Source organism: Ursus arctos, unplaced genomic scaffold, assembly GCF_023065955.2.
Source record: "Ursus arctos isolate Adak ecotype North America unplaced genomic scaffold, UrsArc2.0 scaffold_12, whole genome shotgun sequence".
In the NCBI taxonomy this organism is placed as follows: Eukaryota; Metazoa; Chordata; class Mammalia; order Carnivora; family Ursidae; genus Ursus; species Ursus arctos.
Genome location: NW_026622786.1, coordinates 73,750,319 through 73,772,660, shown reverse-complemented (window position 1 = coordinate 73,772,660; position 22,342 = coordinate 73,750,319). Strand labels below are relative to the sequence as shown.

At 52.0% G+C, this 22,342-nt stretch overlaps 1 protein-coding gene across 1 annotated transcript in view; it reads right to left on the bottom strand.

Annotated features, from left to right (window-relative positions):
* Nucleotides 1-15,594: 15,594 nt before the first annotated feature.
* Nucleotides 15,595-22,342, bottom strand: part of RIMS3 (regulating synaptic membrane exocytosis 3) — a 39,190-nt gene continuing 32,442 nt past the window's right edge. The window contains exon 8 of the mRNA XM_026498383.4: nucleotides 15,595-21,670. Within this exon, the coding sequence (XP_026354168.1) occupies nucleotides 21,458-21,670 (213 nt within the window). The 3' untranslated portion in view covers nucleotides 15,595-21,457. The remainder of the gene's footprint in view (nucleotides 21,671-22,342) is intronic.

The window sequence follows — 22,342 nt, the reverse complement described above, 5'->3', positions numbered from 1 at the left end:
TCCTAGAAGCTGGTCCTTCAGAATCTTGGTCATGGCAGTTAAGATGGGGCCTGGGACATCCTGTTAAAGTACTGATGCTTGCAGAGTCTGCAGGGGTGGTAATTACGGGAAGTAAAGCGCTAGATGAGATGAGGGCTTCCACCTGTGAGCACAGCAGGCAACCACGAGCGGAAGTCGCTAGTGCAGTCTCCTGTCACCCAGCCACAGGGCCCGCAAATGTATTCCCCAGCACTGCTTATAAAGAGCATAAAAATAATTGTGCACTTGTCAGCAATTCCTCCCTGAAAAGGATTTCTGGTACTGGAACATTTTGCTCTCCAAGTAAGAAGCTGTTGGTCCTGGGATGAATAAGACCTGCTTTTTTTGACATAGAGCCAGAGGACGAGTGAACCAATAGATTCCAAGCGCCGCTCCAGCCCCTCTATGGAAACCTTAAGAGGGAGCTCTGATACTTTTTCAAAGACACTCAAAAGAAATAGAGAAGAAACGGGTGTCTGCTTCTGAGAACAGGCTGTGGAGAGGCAGAGAGATCACAGGGATTGAGCAGTTGTCAAGGGCAGGGCTACTGTGGTGTCTGTCCTGCTTTGATGACACTTTAAGACATTGAACACCTTGGCTTTTCTGAGACCAGCAAAGAGCGAAGGGTGAGGTCCCTTCAGGAGACCAGCCAGAGTCAGGAGACACCTCCTTATCAAGGGCACTTGTCTGAGACTAAGGGTGGGAAATTTGGGGGTGAGGTTAAAGACATTACCATTTTGGAAGGTCCATGGATCCCCAAAAATAAGCCTTTAAAAGTCTATGAAGCAACTAAATTGATCAGTCCACACAGGTAGGTTATGGAGGATAGGGACAAACGCTCCTTAGTACCAGGAGGGACAGACAAATTCTTTCCTGATTCTCCTGCTAACCTGGCCATCCAGAGCACTGAAGCGTGCTTGGCAAACTCGCCCGTGAGCAGCTGAGGCAACTTTATCAAGACGTTCTCCCAACTTAAAATTTCCTCTTCAACAGGAAAGAGTTATTTTTGTTATTTTTTAAATCTTGGTTTGTATTAAACCACAGCAAATGAATGCCTAAACCCAGGAACAGCTCTTGGGCATTAGGGAGTGACTTCTCTCCTCCGTCCCTACTTCCGGAATCCTGGAAAGGTTACCCTTCAGTGACTATGATCGTTAGCTTTACTCTTGATCTCTTTCTCACCGGCTCTTTGCCTGAATGTTGGTCTTCAGAACTGGCAAAGAGTGACAGCTCTCAGGCCAGGGCTAGCCTGTTCCTCAATGGTTTCTAAGTATGTAGCTCCTGGTAATCCTTGGTGAGATTCTGGTCCCTTCACCATCCAGATTTCTGTTTGTAAGCTCTTTCACTCGGAGGTCAAGGACAGCCATGGCTTATTTCAAACACTCTCAGTGGAGAAAATAATAAGCATTGACTACATTCATATTTTAAATGGTATTGGTGGAGGGAAATGGTGCACAGAACGCAGCTTTGGTAACGCCAGGGAGCTGGCCCTCTCTCCCAGCCTCTCCATCTCCCTCTTCACCAGTTCGGAACACAACTTTGTCACATCTCTACATTTGGGATACTGACCCAAGCTTTGCTTAATTCAGTCATCTTATTCTAGTTAAATGAATTGCAACCTTCAAAACGAATTTGTGTAATCCTGATATTCATTTAATTCCAAATATTGTTAACCTTCCAGCCATAAAGTCCTCGGAGCCACTTTACTCACTTGCTCTTAAAATTTCCAGAGCTTTAAAATTTCCAGAACCCATTCAAATTGCCTTAAATTCAACCATGAATTGTCCTTGACAATCTCCTTGGATGGATATATTTAGTAAATGCTCCTGCATTGAAAGCCATTCACTCATTTAAGAGGCATTCACTGAGCGCCCGTCCTGCGCCAGGCAATCTGATGTGTAAAGCCCAGCCTACTCATTCCTCCTTCATGAGCTCTTCTGTGTGGTCTGGAAATGCCTGTCCTCTCTGTGAGTTAGCTAAGGTTGGCCAGTATGAGGTAGGTCACTTGGAACATTCTAGAATTTCAATAAAAATTGTCATGTTTGCAGATATCAATGAGGTCACTTAAAGCAGGATTCCCTTTATTCATCTTTTATGACTGACTGGAACTCAGATCATGGAAGGCTCTCACTATATACAGCAGGATAAAGTATGGATGGCCTAGAAAATTAGGTAGAGGTCTGTGACTTTCAGCAGCGAATAAGGAACCACTTAAGGTTTGTTTGTTTGTTTGTTTGTTTTAAGATTTTTTTATTTATCTATGTGACAGAGAGACAGCCAGCGAGAGAGGGAACACAACAGGGGAGAGGGAGAGGAAGAAGCAGGCTCCCAGCCGAGGAGCCCGATGTGGGACTCAATCCCGGAACGCCAGGATCACGCCCTGAGCCAAAGGCAGACGCTTAACGACTGCGCTACCCAGGCGCCCCATCCACTTAAGGTTTTTATACCAGGTGCAGAATAAATAAAATTGGATGTTCCAGGTAAAAAATCTGGCAGAGGCGTTACAATTACTTAGAAAGTATGTGACACTCTAGCTCCATGCATGTTGCTGCACATGGCGAGAGGTCGTTCTTTTTGATGGCTAAATAATCCCAGTGTGTGTGTGTGTGTGTGTGTGTGTGTGTGTGTGTGTGTGTGTATCTCCCATCTTCGTTATCCATTCATCAGTTGATGGACATTCGGGCTCTCTCCATAGTTTGGCTATTTGTTGATGGATGGAGTTAGAGTGTATGTTGCTGAAATAAGTCAGTCAGAGAAAGACAAATACCACAGGATCTCACGCATATGTGGAATTTGAGAAAGAAAACAGATGAACATAAGGGAAGGGGGAAAAGAAAAAAAGGAAAGAGGGAAACAAACCATAAAAGACTCTTAATGATAGAGAACAAACTGAGGGTTGATGGAGGGATGTGGGTGGGGGATGGGCCAGATTGGGGATGTGTAGGCAAGAGGGCCCTTGTTGTGGTGAGCTCTGGGTGTTATGATGAATCCCTGAATTCTACTCCAGAAACCAATATTGCACTATAGGTTAACTAACAAAATTTAAGTTAAAAAAAAAAAAAAGGAAAGTGTGTGGCAGCAGAAAATGCTCACAAGGAATTTCATATTTCAGTCGTGGAGTGGTGGAGACCCAGCTCAGCAGTGTACAACAGGAAAGGTATTTCCTGAAGTATTTCCCTAGAAAAACTGTAGAAACAAGGAGAAAATTTGTGGTAGAAAATAGAGTATTTATTAGGGCTGACACTATGTTTTCTAGAAGAGAATGCCATGAAGATGAAAAGTTAGATTTATTCCAAGTTTTCTGAACAGCACAGAGACAATGAACTGGAGTTTGGAATGACCAGTCTGCTGTCAGTGTACCCACTCCCCCTCTTGGTGGCTCAATGACTTTACAGAAGTTACGTAACCCCACTGACCTCCACCTCCTGTCTTTCCAGTTTGGGTTCTCTGGTACCCACATTCTCATAATTCTTCAACCTCACTGGGACCTCGATGTGGTTGCCCACAGCTTTCCACTAATTATCCTTCCCCTCCTGTCTCCACTTTTCACTTTTCCTGGCATAGATTCCACTGTCCATCATTTTGGATCTTTTAAAAAGAGTTCAACCCTCTCTCCCCTCTCCACCCATTACACTAATCTAGGAAACCCCCAACCCTCAATAAACCCAACTCTGACTTCAGGCCCAGTACTAAAGCAGCTGATTGTCGCAGGAGGCGGTCCACACAACACCAACTGCCTTCACCTTAACTCCCTGACTACAGACAGATATGGTGAGGAAGTACCCCTCATGACAGAATTAAACGGCTTGGTCTCTTACCATCCCTTTAAGACTTATTTAGTGGGGGGTCATCTCCTTCCCTGGAAGAATCCAGCAGACCTGTGACTTTTCTTCTCCTAACAAACAGTCCTACACTCACTTTTGGTCCCAAACCCACTCTGGGTACAATGACCAGAATGTCCAGAGAGGACTTAGTGTTGAGGCTTCCCACCTGCCCCAGGTGGGAACTGTGTTTGGTAGGAAGCTTGCAGTGGGAAAGGGGCTTCCTCACTGTGCTCCCTCCTCTCTTCCTGCTTCCCCCCTCCCCTACTCGTTAAGCATTGTTGGGGACTCACCAGAGTGTAAGGACAGAGGAGGAGAAGGTATGATAGTACATGAAATCTGGTTTCAAGCCCTTGGGTGCACCCCATCTCGTTGGGTCTGGTAGATGAAGAAAGACAACGCTCTCATGGTGCTTTGACGGTTATTCAGAGGTTCCACATTACAGACACATCTCTCCTTGGGTGAGCTTGACTCAGGAATGCCCCTCTGTTTGAGGTGGCTGCTGAGGATTCCTTCCTCAGCCCTGGCACCAAGCACCACTTCTCAGCCTCTGTCCACCAAGGTCTCCTCAACCCTCCAGACAGCCCTGTTGGTGGGACCCTGTTGGTGGGACACCACCACCTGCTCCACTCAAGCTTCTGGCCCACAGGAAACATTTGTATCCCCTTGCCATGGCACATTCAGGCACGAGATCTGTCCCAGTAGCAAGACACCCTGACCAACACCATCAGACAGACTTCCTCCAGCCCTCCAGATTTCCATGGCCACGGCCACTGCTTCATTCCCAAGCATCATCCCTCAGCTTCTCTGCTCCTGGCTCAGGAGCACAATTCTCAGTTGTCCTGGTGGGCCACTGAAAGCCCCCTTCAGGAGGCCGAGGTTCCAGAATAGCGTCCTCCCTCCCCACCGCCAAAGTGGAGGGAGGACCCTCAGCCTGGAGTCCGCAACATTGCCCCATAGAAGGCCCTTCACTCCTCTGCTCTCTGCCCCCTTTGTCTGGCAGAAGGTTTGAGGAGTTCTGGGAGAGATCCTGAGGTCATTTTCTTTGCAGGTCCCCATGGAGTGATCAGGGCCCCCAACCCTGGGATCTCACAGGTCTGGCATCTCATCTCACATCGACTAGCTCTTGTTGCCAAGTCAAAACTTCAATGTCAACCACTCGGTTCCCTCTGCAGAGTACTCAGTACCACCCAGGAACTCTGCAGCTCCCCAGCAGCCGCAGCCGGCTCTAAGACAACTCAAGAGGTAGGACAATGGTGTCTGCAGGTGAGAGCTCTCTCTGCCCACTGAGCCCCAGGGTAACCTCAGGCAAGTTATTTAACTTCTCTGTGTCTTATTTCCGCCTCTGCAGGATGGGCTCAAAATGGTCCGCACTTCTCAGGGCTGTGATGAGGATTAAATGCGCGGATGCCAGCCAAGAGCGGAGAAGAGCACGTGAAGTCTAGTGAGCCCTAAGTTCACGTCCGCTGTTCCTACTCTCTCCCCTCCCGCCAGCCAGCAGCAGCTCATCCCCGGCACAGGGTGGCTTCCCTCATTTTACTGGAAGAACAGAGCCACCAGAAAGGGAAGCCCTCCTCTTCCTGCCGTCGAATCTACCAGCATGCCTGTGTCTGTGAGGACGGATGTCCTTTCTGGGCTCTCCCCATTAAAAATACCCTCACCAACACCCCCCAACCCCAACCTGGGCTCAAGACCCCATCCCGTCTCCCTTCAGGGACTTGACTTCCCCGGCTGACAGCATGCAGACAACTTTTAGAAGAAGAGCAAAAAACACCCCAAGCCCTTCCTCAAACCTGCTCCCCCGGCAGCCTCTGCCGAATGGGGCGGGAAAGCAGAAGAGAGACACCCGCCCCCCCCCCCCGGCCCCCGTGGGCACCCTGAGAGAAGGACCTCAAACCATGTCAAGGGCTAAACGCAGCACCTTGCTGACGGCAAGCACAGACACCTCAGCTGCTAGCACTCGTGCTGCTCTCCTTGGGGCAGCAATTTTCGTTTCAGAGGCTGCTGCCAGGGTGGCATCTCTTCAAAAGACATTTTAGACAACAATGACATTTTCCGATCCAAACTTGAGCTTCACGTCATGCAGCTCATTTCAATATTTCCCTCTCTTCTAGCCTATTCCCACTTGATCCATCAGCCACCACCGTCTTCTGCCTGCCAGCTGGCAAGTGTTCACTCGCTCACGCTCTTCATCTTAGTACTTTTATCATCCATGTGTCTGCCACTTTCTCTGCCCTGACAAGGAGAAAACGCTTTGGCACAAAGTAAGAGGCGCCGTGGGCCTTGGCTTGGGGACAAGTCTTCCCTCTGGGTTAGGGCTGCCCTCCCTGCCCTCCAGGCCGAGCACCGGGAGAGTCCCAGCGACCTGGGGTGCTCTGCCCTCAACCCCAACTGTGTTGGCAGAGGCATCGAGGCTCCCAAGGTGAGGGGGTTCCAGACCTCTATTTTGGGGGGCAGCCCGCAGGCTTCTGCTGCAATCCTGCCTCCAGGCCCCTAAAGCCAGCGGAGGAACAGCCCCTCCCCCACCAGCTCCAACACGGAGCTGCCATATTTTTTCAGGCCTCAGTGGAGAAACTTTACGGTGCACTTCAATTCACGTCCAAATCCATTCAAACCAGAAGAAGCTGAGAAATTCTTTCTGAAGATAAGCGTTCCGGGTGCCCTCTCCTGCCTAAGGCAAAGAGCAAATCTGTGCAGAGTGAGCATAATTCTACAAAAGGAAGCATTGGAGGAAAGGCCCTCCCTCCAGGCCAACACTCACCGCGCGCTCGCAGGGCGGTCTCCGCTGAGCGGGGGCGAGGGCTCCGAGCTGCCTCCCTTAAAATAAGCCCGCGCTCTGTGGGGCACAGCTGTCTTCCTTGCCAGCTATAGGGAGTTCCTTGATTGGATTGGGTTACCGCCCTCCTGATAATTCAATCACCTTGATTCAATTACAGGTGATGTTCCCTTAGATTACCCATGAGGGTGGTAGCTCGGTGGGCTCTTTGATCCACTGGACTAATTTTCTTTGAATGTCCAGTGCAGGGTGGGTCCGAGCAAAAGGCAGTGTGCCTTGGCCCTCTTAGTAAGGCCACGAGATGCGGGTACTCTGAGCAGTTATTAGCCATGTCACTCCTGGCCCCTGACCAGCCCCTTCCACGACCCGCTGAGGCTGCTCACCGTCCTCTGTGTAAAAGCAGAAAGTCCTTATTTTACCTCTGATTATTCCCTTCATCTGAAAACACTGTCTTGCCTGGGCTTCCAAGACACCCCACACTCCCAGGTTTCCTCCTGCCCCTTGGGCTGCTCATCTCCAGTCCAGTTTGTAGGCTCCTCAGTCTGTCTGGGGCCATAAATGCTGTTCCTGGGTCCTGGGTGCTGTCCCTTCTCCCTTTGTACACCTTTGCGGAGTGTATTTCTGCAGACGCCTCTCACGCGGCACGCCTCCCTCAGATCTCCTGAGCTGCCCGCAGAGCACGCAAAGGCCCGCGGATGTCCTCCAGCGCACTTGAATCTTAGTAGCTCAAAACCAGGACCGTCGCCTTCCCGTGCTCTCTCCCATCAGACACACCCGCTCTGCTAATACCCCAGCACCCTGTGTCCTAAATCAGAAACCTGGGCGCTGAGCTGACTTCTCCTGGTATCCCACTCCCAACGAGTCAGTGAGTCCTGCCCCTTCTTCCTCCTTCAGCTGTCTCAGATTGGCCCCTCCCTCCGCCTCCCTGACCTGGGGGAGGCCACTGGCCACCGTCCGTCTCCAGATTCGGTACAATCCTCCCTAACCGCTCTCCTCGCTTCCTTCTTCGCTGGAGCCCACGCGGGATCCGAGGAGTGTTTCTAAAACATGATTCCAACCGTGTCTTTCTCCCTCTCAAAAGCTTTCAAGCCTCCCACCTTCCGTAGGCACAGTCCATTCCCTTGAAGGTGGGTCGCAAAGCCCTTCAGGAGAGAAGGCAGCCCAGCTGTTGAGGAGCGCTCTTGCAGAAACGCCCCGAAACTCCCCACGCGCTGAGCTCGGCCTTGCGGGGAGACTCCTGCGCGCTCTCTCCACGCTGGGCTTCTCGGCTTCTCCGGGGTTCTTTCTTTTCCCTGGACGTTGCTGCCATAGCAACCCCACCCCTTTCGTTCCGCTAATTCTCCCCCCAACCCACCCACCTTCTTACTTTAGGGGCCTGGGTGAGGCCTCCGGACGTGCTGGTGGTGGCTCCGGGCTCCACCCCAGCCACGAGCCCCGAGCTCCCACTCCCCTTACAGTGTCCCCTGAGCAGTCTCTGTCTCTCTCCTGAGCCACCCAGCCTGGCTCAGCACCTCCTGTGAGCTTCCGCCGCACCCTGGGCCTCCCCTAGCAGCCCTTGTCACACGCTCTCTGATGACCTTTTGCTTGTGTCCCATTAGATGGCAACCGGTTTGTGACAACAGAGGGTTCTCGTCCTATTGGTCCTGTTGCTCTGGAGAACCATGACTAATACAGGGTATGAAGAGTCCAGGGAAGGGGGGCGTCTGGGTGGCTCCCTTGGTCAAGTGTCGGACTCTTGGTTTTAGCCCAGGTCATGATCTCAGGGGTTATGGGATGGAGCCCTGCACTGGGCTCCTCACTCAGCAGGGAGTCTGCTTGAAAGCTTCTCTCCCTCCGCCTCTCCCCCCTCCCCCATCCCTCATGCTCGGCTCTCTCTCTAAAAATAAATAAATCAGTCTTTAAAAAAAAACAAAAGAGTTCATGGAAGGGGCAGGTGCACACATACACACACACACACAGTAATAGAACGGGGCTCACTGATAAAGCAGAGGTTCTGGTCCAAGGTGGGAGGCTTAGTAACCCTATGAGATCCTGCTTCTGCGCCAAATCAGAGAAATGAAAAATACATATATTTTAATAAATCCATTTTAATGCTGAGAACCAGGAAGGGATTTCCTCAGTGGACCAGAAACGATCAGGAAACCCTGAAAGCCAGAACTAGATCGGCCCATAGGGACACATCAGTGACCAGTGAGTATGTGAGAACCCCCAACATTGGAGGAATTCTACGATCAGAAAAGACAGAGCACAACAGAGACAGAAGGGGGGGTTGTGGCTGCTGTCATTACATCCATGTCCCCTTACATGCCCGTCCCCTTTCCCCATGTAGTCATTTAACGAAAAGAACACAGAACCAGGTGCCTGGTTTCTGGTTCTGCTATCATTTCAAGGCTGTGTGGCTCTGGGCAACTGTCTACCCCTACCTGGGCACACTTTCTTCTTCCTTAACACGGAGGTAACACCCGGCCTGTGACATTCTACTGGGACAGAGTGAGACAGGTGTGTGGACATCTAAGGCAATGACCAGAGGGAAGCTCTAAACTCCCTCAACTCCTGTTCCAGGGCCTTCTTCCCCTGACCTCCATACCCAGGCCTGGAGGTGAGCTCAACTGTTGCTCAGTGAGTGGTCAGTTTTGCTGTTCCCTTCCTGTTGTCTCTCTCCCGGGCATATGCAGCGGGCTTTCCCGTGGCAGGGAGATAAGGGGCTTATTGTAAATTCTGGCAATGGCTGGACAGGGATAGCAGGTGCCTTTCTAATCTCCTTACAGGATGACAGAGAGTGGCCACCTCCCTCACCTCTATCTAAGGCAGACCCGAATGGCCAGAGGGGCCCCCGCCACTCCCTGGAGAGCCCTACACTTTGACCCACTGCCAGTCAGCCTGGGATTTGTTTTGGTTGTTTGTTTCTGAGATTTATTTATTTGAGGGGGGGGCAGGGAGCAAGAATCCCAAGCAGATTGCGTGCAGAGCATGGAGTCCTCCTTCCCGCCCCCGATGCAGGACTGGATCTCCCGACCCCGAGATCAAGACCTGAGTTGAAACCAAAAGCCAGATACCTAACCAACTGCACCACCCAGGCACCCCGGGATTGTTTTTATGAGCTCTGGATTGGGTTCTGTGCAAACTGTGTCCTTAACAGACTGTTGGGTGATTTTGAACAACCCTCTGGGCCTTTGTTTCTTAATTTACAAGATGGAGAAAGCTGAACTCGAGGCTCTCAAGAGTATCCTCCGAGTCAAAAGTTTGTAGAATCTTGGTCTCTGTGTTAACGAATCAGAGTCATAATGGAATCAAGCAAAGAAAGAATGCAGAACAGTGGACCCATCACACAGACCCTCATTTCTCCCCTGAGAGCCATGGAGAAGAGGCTGCCGGCCTCACTCGGGCTCCACGTCCTCTTCACCATACCTCTCTGGCCCCCTCCCTGCCTCCTGTCCTGCCTCGTCCCTATGACTTCCCTGTCCCTCCTCCCTGTGCCTGACTCAGTAGCCAGTTACCCAGACCCACCTGGTCTTCCCACCCCATGCCCAGACCACCTGCCTCCTCTAACCGGTTTCACCCCTTCCCACCTCCCTGCCTGGGGCCCCTCCACCCTTGCCTTCCCCCCTTCTCCTCCCACCACCACCTGCTTTCCCCCTTCCCCTCTCCCCTGCATCTGCCGCCCCTTCCGACTTGCCCCTCTCTTCTCCCACACCTCTCCCTTTACCCCAGCCCCTCCTCCTCACCCTGCTTCTTCCCCCACCTGCATGGGCCTTGGGCCCAGATAGGCCTCCCCTGCTCCTGCTAGGACATCTGCCCCAGCCAGCCCTCACCATGTCTGATGATTCCCACGTGCCATCGTGGGGGCCTCGCGTCCCTCCCAGTGGGGCCCCTGGCCCAGCCCAGAATTCCTGGGAAGGCAGTACCCAGCATCCTGGTGACCCGGTTTGATGGGGGCCTCTGAGCAGCAGGCATACAACCAGAAGGGGCCTCTCCCTCAGGTAAGGGTCTCTTTCCCAAGTTGGGGTGCTCAGCTACCCCCATGTCCTGGCGATCTGGCTGCCTGAGAATAGTTTCCATTCCTTATATCATAGATAAATGGAGATCTTTTTATTTTACATACGAGATGCCACAGGGAATACAGCTCGGGGCAAATGGCTGCATCCTGATGGTCCTTGTTCATCTCAACGCCTAAGTCAGGGTCACGGATACACACACGGACACACGCCATGTGCATCAGCAGGCCCGGGTCACCATAACCCTGCATGGAGCGCGAGGCAGCTTTGGCCTGATGAGGGTGTGAACGGAATGTTCTGAGATGCTGTTTTCCGGCCCTTTTATGCCATCCGAAAAACTTGGTTCCAAGCTCTCAGTTAGTTTCTCTATCACGTTGATCAGCTGAGGTCCATGTGGCCATAGAACACATTTCCCATGGGATGAGGACCCTTTTTTTTTTTAACATCAGGATCAGAGCATGAGTTAATCATGCTTTTATCATTGACCTGAGTGAGGCCCCTCTCTTGTTCTATTTATTCCCTTTTATGCCCATTTCTCACTTCTCCTCACCTCATGGAAACACTACTCAAAATATTTTGACATGTATGTGTATGTCTTCTCACAAAATCTGTGGTGTTATTTTGTGAGCTCTATTTTTAATTTTCATACATGAGATTACGTGCTAGGCTTCGTTCTGTTTGCTACCGTTCACCCAGCCCTCTCTTTTCAAGATGTGCCTCCGTGCGTGTGTCACCTCTGCTTCTAATTTCCACACTGTGTCCTGCCGAGCATCTCCTCCAGATTACACTCAGCCATTTCCCCAGGGACAGCCACACACCTAGACCCTCTGACTTTCCATCACAGTAGACGCTGCCAAACCAACCATCCTGCTACATCCTTATGACACTATGGGAGAGTTCCTGGGGACAGGTGCCCAGCACCGGGAGCACTGAGTTAGAGGGTCTAATCTCCCCTCATTCACATGCCAATGTTCTTGTTGGGGTGAGCAACTGTTCATTAAATATGTCCCTAAGGTGAGTTCAGCGAGCTCCCTCTGGGCCATTCTACGCCCAAGACCTAGGAAGCAATAGTTTTACGAAACCTTTTATAACCAGCCTATATCTTACAAATTTTCCTGGATATCAGTGGTGGTTCTTTATAGTTTCTGGAGTTTTGAGGTAAGTACACATGCCTATGAATCAAGACTGTAGCCTCTCTTCCTGACAGCCTGCACCAGCCAACAGCAGCGAATGAGTCAACATCTATTGTCAGGCTTTATTTATAAAGGGGCTGCATGTTGGACATCCTCTGCAACCTCTTTGCAATTTGTGGTTATAATCATTAATTAGTATTACTAATTACTATTAGTAGTTACTATTCTATGTCAGCCCACAAAGCCTCACACTTTCAGAAGCTACTGGGATCTTTAGGAAGTTCCTTTCCCTTCAGCAGGCTTCTCTTCCTGTGTCCCTTCTCCCTGTCTTGTTGGTTGGTCAGTCTTGAAGTTCACCCCCTTTTGTAATTGTCCTCTTATACTACCTGGGCCTCTGGCTAAACCATGAAGATGCAGGACTGGTGATGGCTGAGCTGGGGAAGAATGCAGGGCCCTACCCTCAGAGAGACCATGGCTGGAGTTTCCTGGGTAACTTCCTTCCAGGTGCACCATCTCATCTGTATCCCAGCAACACCCAGAATAATTCTCTCTGACCACCAAGGCCTCCTCACTCTGAGAATGCACTTCTTGCAGGAAGAAGGAAGGTTTCCAGTGTTCTTATCAAAGCTGTGATCTTCTTAGATGGCCCTTACCCTGGAATTTACAAAATAGCGTTGCTGAATGTGTATGCCCACGTAACCACGGCCACATCCAGATATGGACCACATTCATCATCACCCCAAATTTCTCTGTGATCCTTTGCAGTCAGTACCACGCACCCCAAATCCTCAGGAAACAGGCTTTTTGTCCCTATAGCTTATTCTTGTATGGGCTAGAATTTCATATGATGGTATTTACCCTCTCGTGTCTGATTTCTTTCATTCAGTTGCTGTTTCTGCCATCCGTCCATGTTGTTTTGTGTATCAGTAGTTCATTCTATTTAGTGTTGAGTGGGATCCCATTATATTAATATACCAAATTGTTTTTCCATTGCACTTGTTGCTAGGTATGACAGTTATCAACCTGATGTCTCTCAGCTCCAAATCGGCCCTTCATTACCTGCTCTGCAATAGGAGGCTAGCCCCTTGAAGCAATTTTCCTTTGCAATGAGAACAATACCGAGCCGTGTCAGTAGATGGCGCTGGAGGGACACTGCAAGAGGAAGGCTCTTCCCTCCCCTCTCCCAGGGTGCTTCTGCTTGCTTCTCCTTTGATTGAGACTGCTGCCGGAGATGCATGCATGGGGACATCCATTGCACTGCCCCAGCTATGCATCCAGAGCAAACAATGCCTGTGAGCTTACAGCCTCCGCCTAGCCCAGTGCCCACCTTGCTACAGCCCTCCCTTCATGGACCCTGCAAACCTCCAGGGTCACACGCCCTGCTTGTGAGCAGGACACTGAATCCCCTCTGTCACCAGCTCCCTGCAGGAGTGTTTCCGGTGGCCCTCCAGACACGGGCACATGCATCCCAGGTCTTCGCCACTCTGCCTGCAAGTAGGTTCCCGGCTGGGACTCTCCCAGAGCACTCCCTGCTAGCCTCTGCCACCAGCACCCCAGAGGGACATTTGCTACTGACCTGGAGACCATAGGCCAAGCATGACACATTTTTCAACAAGGTTTGAGTCCCAGCTTGAAGGAGAGGGTCCCCTTCCAATTTGTTCCCTCCTTGGATACTCTCCTTCTGCCTTGGAATATACTGTGTAGAGTTCTCTTAGGGTTACTCCACTGCTGAGGTAATAATTTTTAAAATTACATTCTCCTTGTTGAAATTACTGTGTTATTTCCGTATTCGGATGGGCTGCTGAGAGGTATGTAAGACACTTGTATTGTTTCAAAGTTTTGGCTAGTATGAATAAAGCTGCCATCAACATTTTTGTCCTTGGATGGCCATGTGTTGTCATTTTTCCTGATAAACACCTAGAGCTGGAATTGCTGGGTTACATGGTAAGTGTATAAGAAATTTAAAAGAAATTGCCAAACTGTCTTCCAGAGTGGTTGTACCATTTTATATTTCCAGGAAAGATGCTGCTCCCATCCTGCCAGCACTTCACATCCTCAGTCTTTGATCTGAGCTGTTCTAGTGGGTATGCAGCTCCCTGATGAATAATGGTGATGAGTGTCTCTTCATATGCCAGTTGGCAATTTGTGTATCTTCTTTTGTACTGTATCCGGCCCGACCTTTTGCCCATTTTTCCTGTGGTTCTCTTATTTAGTTGTCATCTTATTAGGAATCTTAATGGTATCTTTCAGAGATTTTAGTTTGCATGAAATCCAATTTATCTTTTTATTTCAGGGTTAGTGCTTTGTATGTTCTAAGAAACCACTGCCTACCATAAAGTTGTGAGGATTTTTTCCCCTACATTTTCTTCTAGGAGTTTCATAATTTCAACTTTTATATTTAGATCTATGACCCACTTTGAGTTAGTTTTGTGTATAATGTGAAGTAAGGGTCAAGGTTTGTATTTTTCCATTCAAATATTCAGTTGTTGCAGCACCATTTGTTGAAAAGATTATTGAATTACTTTGGCACCTTTGCCAAAAGTCAATTGGCTGAGCATAAGTCTGTTTCTCCATACTGTTTTGTTCCACTGGTCTACAGGTCCGTTCTTATACTAAGACCACTGTTACTTTATAGTTAGTCTTACAGTCAGGTGACAGAACTCTTCCAACTTGGTTCTTCTTTTTCAGAATTTCTTTAGCTATTCAAGGTCTTTGGCATTTCCAAATAAATTTTAGCATCAGCATGTCAATTTCTCCAGAAAGCCTGTTGGGATTTTTACTGAAAGTGCAATGAATCTAATGATAAATATGGGGAGAATTGACAATCTCCACAATATTGTGTCTTTCAATCCATGAACATGGTATGACTTACTCTCTGTATATTTAGTCTAATTTCTCTCACACTGCCCCTCTCTGACCAATCTTCTGCAATCATACCTCGCTTTGACGACAGCCAGGAAAAGTTTTCTACCTTTAAAGACCCAAGTCATTAGACTGGGACCACCCAGATAACCCAGAGAGCAGAAGTGGAAAAGAAGTGAATGACAGAAACCCGGGAAGCACTGGAGCTCATAGAGTGAGCCTGGTTTCATGAGCCTTCCCTCAAGAGAGGGTGCCCCTGCATTGCAAGGCCAAGGGCCAGAGCCCAAGCACTGGAGGTCATGCTGGAGGACCCCTGAGGAAGAGGATGCCAGACTTTCCCCTGGCAAGCATGTGACATTAGGACACTTCCTTCATCTATCTTCTGTCCCCACAGACCCAGCCCTAGGAAGACAAAGGCACTGCCTAGAAGTGATTAAATGTCAACATACCTTTCTGTCCCTCCCTGAGGCAGGGAGGAGAAGGGGTGCCCTAGGGGTCAATGATTACTGTCGTCCACAACACTGGAGGTCAACTGCATGTTTACTGCTTGTATCAAGTGTGCGTGAAGTAAACAAGACCACCCCAGCCATATGCCTGAGCAGAGCTCCTAGACCCGAGAGCTCAGAAAGAAACGGGGTCAAAAGCAGTGGCTTTAGCTCCATCTTACCTTCCCCCCTACTTGACTCTGCGCATCCTTTGTGGAGTCTGTGGGAACAGAAGGCTTTGAGGGCTTGTAAGCAGGAACCGTGGGACAGCTGGGAAGCCGCCTGGCCCCATCAGATTCCATGGCCTATAGACATCAGTGTGGCAACAGAGTTCCCACACAGGAGTCGGAGGCCCTGGTCAGACCTTGGAGGCCTTTTCCCAAGATGTCCTGCCCTCTCCTGCCTCTCCACCTTGGCGTCGTCCTCCTCGTTTTGGTCACCCGGAACTCTGTTTTCTCTCTCCTAGAATTAAGAACCGTCTTCAGAAAGCAACACAAGAAACCATTTTCAAACTGACTTTAATTTTTTTTTTTTTTTTTTTTTTTGCTGCCCAAATATTGTACATGCAGAAGCCATGTGAAGAATTTTCTCCTCGAGAGAATTGGCAAGAATGTTGTCGGAAACAGCCGGCGGTCCTCCCCAGCCGTCCACCTGCCACCTAGGAGCCACAGCAAGTTTGGAAAGATGCTGCACATAGAAAATGTATAGGGCACAGATATAAAAGGCTAATTGCTTCTTATCTAAACAGTGTGCTTGTCAGTCCCTATCAGCTATCTCTTTCTTTGCAGGATGCATTTGGAAATTCTAAAAAAGGGGTTCCTGCCTCCTGTGAATTTACATTCTAAAGGAGTGGATAGAATAATCAGGCCAACTTTTCCTAAGGAAGCAGCCACTCTGCTCGCTGAGGTGATGTCTGCTGAGAGATTCTGGAGAGAGAGGTGGTTTCAAGAAGCAAAATACTTTGATGGGGAATAAGGGCCCTCTCTCCTCCCATCAGAGAGCATTGCCTTTAACATTCTCAGGTGTTCGACTATCCCACGGATGTCATTCTAGAAGCAGAGATGAGGACTGACCCAGTCTCATCTGCCAGTGGGGGTACTGACCTACGCAGGATGCAGCTGAGGTGGTCACATCACATCAGCACCTTGAAAATTGTCCATTGTAGACAACCCTTGAGTATTTCCGGTCATTACACAAGAAGAAAAGAGGAAGAACAAACCACAAAGAGGTGGAAGCTGAGTCTGTTAGGATTCCCAGAGTTCTTGTCAGAAGCAACATCTGGGCGTGGACAGATGAGGACCTGCCCCCAATCAGGGTGCCAGGGGCTGGACGAAACCAGCCCGAGGACCCAGGCGCACCAGGCTGGAAACCCTCCTCAGCTCCAGATCAGACTTCTAGAACCTGGAGGGAACCATGGAGCAACTAGCAAATGCTCTGATTTTGCAGATGAGGAAGCTGAGGCCCAGACAAGTGAGGAGTCTTGCACAAGGTCACGGTTTTGGACAAAACTGTATAGAACAGCCGATTCCCTGTAGCCAGCTGTCCAGGCCATCAACCTGTGGGGCGGATACTCTGTGGCCCCTGGATTCCCAGGGCCTGTTTCTTTAGCCAAACTCTCTGAACCCAGTCCCAGGGATCCTTCCTGACATCGGTGTGAACTCCCTGGGGGGGGGGGGTGGCCAAGGCCCCTGGCCTTACTGGCTAAGTTTCCAACTAGAGCCCTGGGAGGTTTCCCCAAAGCAGTAACGCACTTTTCTCAACAAGCACTCGCCCCAAGCTAGTCTAGGCCCCTGACAGAATTCAGCTTCTCTTCCTGGTGTGGTTTTCCTCACAGGCACAGCCATGCTGGGCCCACAAAAGCCCAAGCTTGGGGTTGAGGGAGAAGGAGTTGCTTTGCTACATGGAAAGATTCAGCCCTTTGTCAGAGAACAAGGTCCCACCGTCAGGCATGCCAACACCCGAAGCCACATTTCTGCAGCCTCACCGGCGGAGCTGGCGCCCAGGGAGACCAAGTTGCTGTCTTTGGCATCACCGACACGGCTCCGAGATGCTCAGGCACTCTCAAAATCAGCCTTTCCCAGCCAGCGCAGGCCCCGCCAGGCACCCTCAGGCCGCGCCTGACCGGGCGGGGCTCCCCTGCCTTCAGTCGTGAGTGTTCGGTTTTGCCCCATCCTCTTCTGACCTGAGTGAAAAGCAGACTTGAGGAAGAAGGCAGGGAAGAGTCTACATGCCCATCTCCTGCCTCTTCATTCGATGAAAGAGAATCCAGTACAGGAAGCAGCATTTTCACGAGCCTCTTTCCGTATCAGGAGCAGGGAGAAGAAAACGCCCCGGAGAGGAACATAAAGGGAGGAGCCGGCAGGGAGGCAGGGAGGCAGGCCTCTTCTTTTCCATCTCCTTGCAGACGCCCGCAGAAACGCAGCTGGACCACCTGGGCCTGCACGGCACCCCCTCTCCCCAGCCGGGTGGAGGGCACCTCGTCTGCATCAAGCAAAGGCAGCTGTTTCTTGCACAGAGTTTGCACAGTGCAGGAAGCAATCAGAGACACAGAAGAGCGGCCTTCCTGAAGCTCTGCTGCTTTCCGGGCCGAGGAAGAGAGGGAATCGGAGGCACCGGGAGCCCTGGGGCCCCAGCGGGGGAGGAGCTCAGAGGCCCCCTGGGCAGCACGGTGTGGAGCGAGAACCCTGCTTGCACGGCAGGGTTCCTGGTCACGCAGTCGAAGATTGTGCTACATTTCGTTTCCAGAGACGTACCTTTGGAGGTCTCTATGGTCTCTAAGGTGGGGAGGGGTCTGCTCTCCTCAAGGCTGGCAGTAAAGAAGAGCGTGGGCAAGCTTGCCCTGGTAGGCGTCGCGCCCCTGGGAGAGCCGGCGATCCCGGGGACCTCCTTCCGGAGCCCCTGGGCTCTGCCTCACCCCCACCCCTGGAACGCTGGCATGCCAGGGAGAGCCTCCTAAGCCCTCCGCTCCTTTCCTGGGAGAACTGGGAGGTGGAAGAGACGGGATGGAGAGGAGTTTCGGAGCTGGTTCTTCCCTGAAGGATCAAATCCCCCTTGTCAAACCTAGACTTGGCCCCATTTACTGGAACCTGATTCATACCAAAGGCCCTCTGACGTCCCTGGAGGGAAGGAGTCTATGAAGGAAGTGGGACACGTTGAACAGAGCAGAAACGTGAAGACAGATGCTCTGAGTCATCCGTCACGGTTCCTGCCCACAGCCCAGCACTGCCGCAGGGCCACCCCCGTCTCTGTCGCATCCTCCATGGACCTGCCCGAGCAGAGGATGGGGAAGGACAAAGAGCCCCATCCCGTCCTCAGCTCTGGGTCTCACCTGGGGGAAGCAGGCCTGCAGAGCCAGGATGCGGTACCTGGCAGTGCCATCCGGCCCCGGTTAGGGAGCCCTCTGGGGGAGAACGTGCTCCCTCCTTCCCCCACCATCCCCTCTTCAAAGGTGCTCCCCACCCCAGGGAAGGCCAGGTGGCACACTGCGACCCCTCCTCTCCCGGGACAGGCTAACTCCCAAACGGCTTCTCAGACAAGCCCCTGTATCGAGGAGGATGAGAAACAGACCCTGAAACCCAGCCATTCACCATCACACACGCGTAAGCCTCACGTGACCTCACCATCTTGGGGGGAAAATCCAGGGGGGGATTAGTAACTGATTTGGTGCAGAGGTTGAAAGAGGATAATTCCTTAAGGTCAACCTGGGGAGAATTACTTCCCATTAGAGAGGTGGGATAGGAGCAGCCCAGCTCCTGGGCGGTTTTGGCGTCTGGGGACTGGAGGCGAGTCAGCGCAAGTTACCAACAGGCCAGGCCCCAGCTCCAGCGAGACCTTTCTGCTGTTCTAACCAACCTGCCCCCAAAGGCGAGGGGACCACGGCCTACAGCCACCCAGAGGCTGGCTCTCTGCTGGCAGCCCTCGACCTTCTCTGTCTTCCCAGGCCCCTCGTGGAGTGAGAGTGAGCTCCCTCCCTGATATCCCCCATTCCCTGGGAGGTACTGCATGGTCTCAGGCTCAGTAGCAGCACTCCAGCTACATCAGCAAATGTCTACAGCATCCTAGGAATCCTTACTAATCCCACCGTTCCGAAAGCATAGAGAATGTTCACGGCATCCGGAGGGTGACTGTTCGGAAGAGGTGAATACACCACAGACAGGACATAAAATGCCCTTTTGTGAGTGAGTTTCCTCCCTCTCCCACCCTAGGGTCAAAGAGTACAGAGCCCTTTGCCGTATTTTTAGAAACATGAGAAATGCGCGCATTACCCAATCCCGACAACGGGAGAGAATTTCTGCCGAAAGAGAAAACTCGACCCAGCTGCCTCCTCCTCCCTCCGCCCACAACAGTCCTCATCCGTGATAAGACAAGAACGGAGGCTCTGGCAGGAGCCAGGAGCCCCTTTGGTTCATTTCTTACCGCCCTTGCCCACTTTCCGTCTGTGGGCAGGACCGATGGGGTTTTCCTGGGAGGGGGGCTACCAGGCTCTGGCTTCAACCAGATGTGGTCCCTACCAGGAAAGGAGGCCCTTTGGGTGGAGAAGCCTTCACCTGAGAGCCGCCTCCTCCACCTGCCCTCAGAATCCGCCTGTATGCCCATCTGTCTGGCTTTGGTTACGAATGGAGTCCAAGCACTCAGGCCCCGAGACCTCCACTGCCCGGCTGGGTAGCTCCCCTCCACCTAGAGCATGTGAGTCGGAGTCACCGCAGCACTTGGGGCCGACGTCTGGGGAGGAGGCAGAGGGATGGTCTTCTCCATGCCTTGACCCCTCCTGTCGCCTCTTTCCTCCCTACCAGACATGGACCCAAGGGCTACTGTGTCCACCCCCTGGGCAACCTCTCGCCTTTGGCCCTAGACCTGAGGAGGGAGAGGACAGATGTGAGCCTTCCTAGCAGACATCTCACGGGTCCAAGCCCTGGTACCCTCCCCGACACAGGGCCCAGCTGTCACGTGAAGTCAGGGTTTGAGTGGCTTTGGGAAGCTCCAACCAGACAAGGGTGGAAAGAAAACAGAGGCAGGCGAGGTGCCGAGAGCAGGCCAGGCCACTCTGCAGAGGGCAGCCGCGGAGCGCAAGGAGGCAGGGAGGCGGAGAGGGGAAAGTATTGCTTGTACAGAGCTGGTGACTGTGGCAGTCTAGCTGAGTCCAGAGCCAGGCTGTCCGTGAGGCCAGGAAGCTGGAGCCCAAGTGAGTCTGAGCTCCCAGACAGGGACCCTGGTCTGGAAATGAGCAAACAAAGAGAGACCCAAATGATCGACCTCATGCAGCTAATCCCCAAAGGTTAGACAGGGTTCTCAACAGTGGCACAGAGCAGGTCAGCCCCAGCCTTCCTCACTCCCGTAAACAGCTCCACCCTGAGCGCTTCCTCCACAAGCCAGGCCCCACCACGATGCACCCCGAGGGGGACAGGGCCACCCCCAGGGGCTGGAGAGCACACAGGAGCCTCCAGGGACCATCTGCTTTGGCAGAGAACATCCCCTCCAAGGCCAGCCTCTGGGGTGTCAAGACCCCCCAAGTCCACACCTCCTGGGGTCTACTGGGAGAGCTCCTTTGGCATGTTGGAGGCTCGGAGGAAGACAGGAGGTGGAGAACAACGCTAAGGGAGGTGCCCGCACTTCCCTCTAAGGGGCCTGGCCAGCCACCCTGGGAACTAAGTCTTCCTAGTGTTTTGCTTATAGAAAGGAGGCGGCTCCTGCCAAAGGAGGAGGCCATCTCCAAGCCCTCGGCTTCCCAGGCACGTTCTGCTCGCCCGTTCCCCGGCCAGGGCCCCCAGTGAGCATGCTCCATGCTGCAGGTGCATTCGATGGGAGGAGGGTGGCGGGTCCCCGAGGGGCCTCCGTGTGCCCAGCTGCAGTGGGTGCTACATTCCTCAAAATAGAGCAGCGGTGCTGGGAGAAGCACAGGTGGGACAAAGGACGAGACAGAAAACGAAGCTGGGACCACCAAGAGGCGGCCCCGACAGGGACACGTGAGTTCCTCCCTGGGCACAGGACCAGGCAGGGTGGATCGGTGGCCACACGTCCCCGGCTTCCGCCCCTGGACTGGGGGATCCGCGCCCATACAACACTCCTTTGGGTTTCTTTTCAACGAGACACAGAGAGATGTGGATTATAGCTCATGTAGTCACCAAGACTGACTAAACCAGACATGTGAACGGATAGAACAGGGTCACACACAGTACAGACAGACAGACACACACACACACACGCACACACGCACTACGGTCTCCACTGCCAGCTGGGATGGGCCCAGTAGCCGACAGGCATGCAGCAGGGCAAGGGGTCCAGAAAGACACAAAGACTATATACAGGGGAGGGGGGGGGCCACAAGGCACCCCTTCCCACACTACATGCCGGCCTCTTCCGGAGGTCCTTAGGAGCACGAAGGGCTGGTGGCACTCTCCAGGGAGGACTGGGACAGGCGCCTGGTGAGGGATCCAAGCGTAGAGTCTGCCACTGAGGACGTGGGGAAGAGTTTGTACCAGCCAGTGACCGCGGCAGTCAGGTCCAGCTCGTCCAGCATGATCTGGGCCATGCCCATGAAGCACTTGTGGTCCATGCGGCCGTAGTCTCCCCAGACAATCACCTGCCGGTGGGGGGGGGGGGGCGGGCAGGAGACGGGGGCGCTGAGCCAACTCCCCAACTCCGGGGCTCAGTAGTGGGCCCAGGAAACTACAAATCTCGCCAGAGCCCAGATGAAACAGAGAGAGCAGGAACTAAGACTGATTTGGGGGTAAAAATTCCTCTCCATTATCTCAACCGTTACAACCGTCTAAGTAAAGGTGCTGTGTATCATCATTTCAACAAAGAGGAAATGACAGCTCAGAGAGACTAATTAACTAACCCAAAGATGCACAGTAATTGGTGGCAGAACTGGGCTCAGAACGTGGATCTGACCTCCAGAGTTTCGCAGCATCCCAGATGACAGCCTTCCCCATTAAGGAGCAGACTGAGAGTCTGGGACCTGAGTCACAGCTCCTAGTCTGCTGCTGGCTCACGGCGGAGTTTAGGGGAGACCCCTGGCCCTCACTGGCCCTGTGTTCCCATCCAGAAAACTGGAAGAGGGGAAGAGATTAGCTTGGTGATTTTCAAACATATTTTTATCAGTGGATCCTTTTCTCAAAATGGAATCCTAATATACACATACATGAAAACAGACACCGAGAATCCCCCCCAGCCCCACAGAACCCTAGGGTTCTACAATCCTGGCCATTTGTGACCCCAAGGGCTCTTGCCACGCAACCACCTCAGCCCGGAG